Genomic DNA, 3,836 nt, shown 5'->3' with positions numbered 1-3,836 from the left:
TCCCCCACCCTGTCCGCGACCGCCTTCTCCCTTTTCTCCGCTCCTCTCCTCCCCTGTCTTCCCCCTCTCCCGTGCTCCCCTCCGCTCCCCTCCGCTCCCCTGCACTCCCCTCCGGCCCGGCGCTTACTGTACTCTATTTACCACCCGAGCTGGGCTCGCGCCCGCCCCGCCCACCCCGCGGGGATTGGCTGGGAACGCGGAAGGACCGAGCGCTCGCCTCGCGCCTGCGTCCGCCAATGAGGGAGCCCGTCAGGCCTGATGGACACGCTGACTTCCACCAATGGGGACGCAGGGAAGCCGGATCGTGTTGCCCCGGCGAGCCCTAATAAAAGCCGCCGGGCCGGGCTCTCAGCTTCATTCTGAGCTGAGCCCGGTGCCGAGGGCAGGTAGCTCCGCAGACGGCGGCGGCGGCGGCGGCGGCGGCGGCGACGGCGGCGGCGGCGGACTGAGCTCCGGGGCAGCCCGCTCCCTCCTCCCGGTCTCTCATTCCCCGCGATCAGCATGAAAGCCTTCAGTCCAGTGAGGTCCGTTAGGAAAAACAGCCTTTCGGACCACAGCCTGGGCATCTCCCGGAGCAAAACCCCGGTGGACGACCCGATGAGCCTGCTGTATAACATGAACGACTGCTACTCCAAGCTCAAGGAGCTGGTGCCCAGCATCCCCCAGAACAAGAAGGTGAGCAAGATGGAAATCCTGCAGCACGTCATCGACTACATCTTGGACCTGCAGATCGCCCTGGACTCGCACCCCACTATTGTCAGCCTGCACCACCAGCGGCCCGGGCAGAGCCAGGCGTCCAGGACGCCGCTGACCACCCTAAACACGGACATCAGCATCCTGTCCTTTCAGGTAAGACCTGCTCCCGATGCCCCACTCGCTGCCGCGCACCCCCAGCGATGCCTGGGCTGCCCCTGGCAGAGCCATTGTCCAGACGGACGGCCGTAGTCGGTGACTTACAGATGAGCTAATAACTTTATTATTATTATTTACAAATATGGTGTAGATTGAGTCGTGCGTGAAATTACTGGTAAGTTCTGACCTGTTAATGCATCTGTCTTCGAGTCTGAATGTAGTATTAACGTGTTTAATGGAACTTGCTGTTTTAAAAAAGGCCCTTTCTCCTTAAGATTGTCTAACGTTGTGCCTCTTATCTCCTTTTTCGCAGGCTTCTGAATTCCCTTCTGAGTTAATGTCAAATGACAGCAAAGCGCTCTGTGGCTGAATAAATGGTGAGTGTTCGCTTGTGCCTCGCGTTGAACTGGCGCTTGGAGTGTGTGTGTGCGCGCGCGCGTGTGTACTTGCGTATCTGTAAAAATGTTGGCTTGGTAAATGAATGTGTACTTCGTTGTATTACACGTAGTACATTGTTTACACGTACTCTAGACACGAAGGGGCCTCTAGCTCCTGTTACTCAAAATCCCACGACATTTACCTTTAAAAAAAAAATGATGCCAGTAACTTACTCGGAAGGTGGTGGAGACAAATGTGTACTGGCTTCTGTGGGCATGTAACATACTCCGGCTGTTTTCTGCTATCGCTCTGGTACTATGAGGTACTAACCTCCATATAATTAATCTTATCGCCGCAAATTCCATAGGGATCCTCCTTCCCAAAAACTGCAGCCCTCTGGGATTCAGCTAACCCGAGCATTGCTGCCCTGTGCCTCAGACCCTGTGATGTGGGATTCCGACTTCCCTATCTGTTAACGAAAGGGCTGTTTTCAATCAAATAATTGTTACAAGAAGCAGACTGGCGCCTGTGAGCACTGCCGTTGGAGATCCAAATAAGAGATGGCGTTGGGAAGCTTTTCCCCCGAGTCTCTGCTATTTTAATGTTGAATTTGCGCTGTCCAGGCCGAGTGTGTGTGTTGCATCTGGACGCCGGGGTTTGCCCAACGTTTGAGTGTTTGGTTAAGTGTTCAGACTGCGGCTTCCTCCTGGCACCAGTCTGCCGCCTCTGCCCTTAGGTTAAAATCTCCTAACACCCCCTTCTCTCCCAGTCTTTTGCAGGCGCTGACTTTTTGTTTCCTTTGCACAATAACAACAACAACTCCACAGGCTCTTTTAAGGCGCTGAACTCACTTTTCAACCCTTTCCCAAGGAGAACAAGTCAAAAGGACCTTTTTTAAAAATGGAAGGAAAACTAAGAATGATCAACTTCCCCAGGGTGTTTTCTGACATGGACTGTGATATTAGTTATTTATGAAAAAGACTTTTAAATGCCCTTTCTGCAGTTGGAAGGTTTTCTTTATATACTATTCCCACCATGGGGAGCGAAAACGTTAAAATCACAAGGAATTGCCCAATTTAAGCAGACTTTGCCTTTTTTCAAAGGTGGAGCGTGAATTCCAGAAGGATCCAGTATTCAGTTACTTAAATGAAGTCTTTCGGTCAGAAATTACCTTTTTGACGCAAGCCTACTGAATGCTGTGTATATGTTTATATATAAATATATATATATTGAGTGAAACCTTGTGAACTCTTTAATTAGAGTTTTCTTGTACAGTGGCAGAAATGTATATTTCTGCATACAAAGTGTAATGATGTACTTATTCATGCTAAACTTTTTATAAAAGTTTAGTTGTAAACTTAACCCTTTTATACAAAATAAATCAAGTGTGTTTATTGAATGGTGATTGCCTGCTTTATTTCAGAGGACCAGTGCTTTGATTTTTATTATGCTATGTTATATAACTGAACCCAAATAAATACAAGTTCAAATTTATGTAGACTGTATAAGATTATAATAAACATGTCTGAAGTCAATACCTGACTCTGAATGATTTTTAAGATTCTCTTTCTGTCTCTATCGCGCCATTTTATTTAACCCCTCCTCCTTCATCCCTTCTATCACCCCCTAAGTGTTGGAAACCTGTGTGCTGAGAAATGCCTTATCGTATGTGTGGTCAGGGCTATCGCTTAGGGGCAAAGGGCCGCTGCTGCTTTTTAGGAGAGCTGACAGGGGCTGGGAAGTTTATAAACCCAGAAGTTTCTCTAAGTCCGTCAAGGAAAAATTAGTTCTCTGCTTTGGGGTTGGGTTTCAAACCGAGGAATTGCTGTGGTGGTGACTCCTGAGAGGTAGACCATTCAAATAAATGTGGACTCTGGAGGCCTACGTGTCTGTAGATGTCAAGACACTTCTGGAGTAAATGAAACTGCTGTGAATCAGAAGACAAAAGACTCTATAGAATTCAGAACATGATTTTAAGATTTAGAGGAAGGGCAAAAAGAAACCCCTCAGTGCCCCTGTCTCCTTATGACCCTTTGCCCTGGGAATTCCGCTGTAACCGGTCCTGAGCTCCAGCCTCTGCGCGCTGCCCCTGTGCCGAGAAGGACGGGGCCCACGTTCCAAGACAGGTGGCTATTAAACCGCCCTTCACCCTTGACTGCGCCGCCGCACTGCCTGCCCAGGCGAGGACAGAGTATCAGCCGGCTGTTTCCACCGCAGCCCTCACGTGGCAACCTTTGGACCCGGCTTTAAAATATATAGTTAGTATAGATACGTGTTTAAAATTTATATGTGTACGTATATTTATATTCTCAAATTGGAAGACACTTCCGCAGGGGTGTGAGGGGAGGGGGGCAGGTTCTGGAAGCTCGGTCCCGGGAGGACTGGAACTGGAGAAGGAAGCTGGAGGACAGGCGGGCGAGGATAGGTGTCTCACCTGTGGCCACTTTCTCAGGCCCAGCCGAGCAGGTGCTGGGTGGCGCCACCGAGTCTGACCTGGCGGCTGCGGTGTTTCCGGCCCTGACACTGAATCTATCACCAGTGAGCAGTGAGCGCCGGGTAGGGGTGGAGGATGGGGAGAGAGGCAGCCTGGGGATCTTAGCTCGAAC

At 50.2% G+C, this 3,836-nt stretch overlaps 1 protein-coding gene across 1 annotated transcript; it reads left to right on the top strand.

Annotated features, from left to right (window-relative positions):
- The first annotated feature begins 363 nt into the window (after nt 1–363).
- ID2 (inhibitor of DNA binding 2) lies at nt 364–2,765 on the top strand. Its single transcript, XM_027113860.1, has 3 exons — nt 364–849; nt 1,166–1,229; nt 2,000–2,765. The coding sequence occupies exons 1-2, from the start codon at nt 502–504 to the stop codon at nt 1,220–1,222; spliced, it is 405 nt and encodes a 134-aa protein (XP_026969661.1). The 5' UTR covers nt 364–501; the 3' UTR covers nt 1,223–1,229; nt 2,000–2,765.
- Nucleotides 2,766–3,836: the final 1,071 nt, after the last annotated feature.

The sequence above is a fragment of the Aethalodelphis obliquidens genome, unplaced genomic scaffold (genome assembly GCF_003676395.1).
Source record: "Aethalodelphis obliquidens isolate GAN/ISIS:26980383/991018 unplaced genomic scaffold, ASM367639v1 scaffold12, whole genome shotgun sequence".
NCBI classification, from domain to species: Eukaryota; Metazoa; Chordata; class Mammalia; order Artiodactyla; family Delphinidae; genus Aethalodelphis; species Aethalodelphis obliquidens.
The sequence above is the reverse complement of the archived record's forward strand: the minus strand, read 5'-3'. Positions and strand labels throughout refer to the sequence as shown.

What these genes read in the sequence shown, in the direction of transcription:
- ID2 (XM_027113860.1), top strand. Translation starts at nt 502, where the DNA reads ATGAAAGCCTTCAGTCCAGTGAGGTCCGTTAGGAAAAACAGCCTTTCG. An exon ending in TCAGCATCCTGTCCTTTCAG is followed by an intron (nt 850 to 1,165) that starts GTAAGACCTGCT and finishes CCTTTTTCGCAG; the next exon opens with GCTTCTGAATTCCCTTCTGA.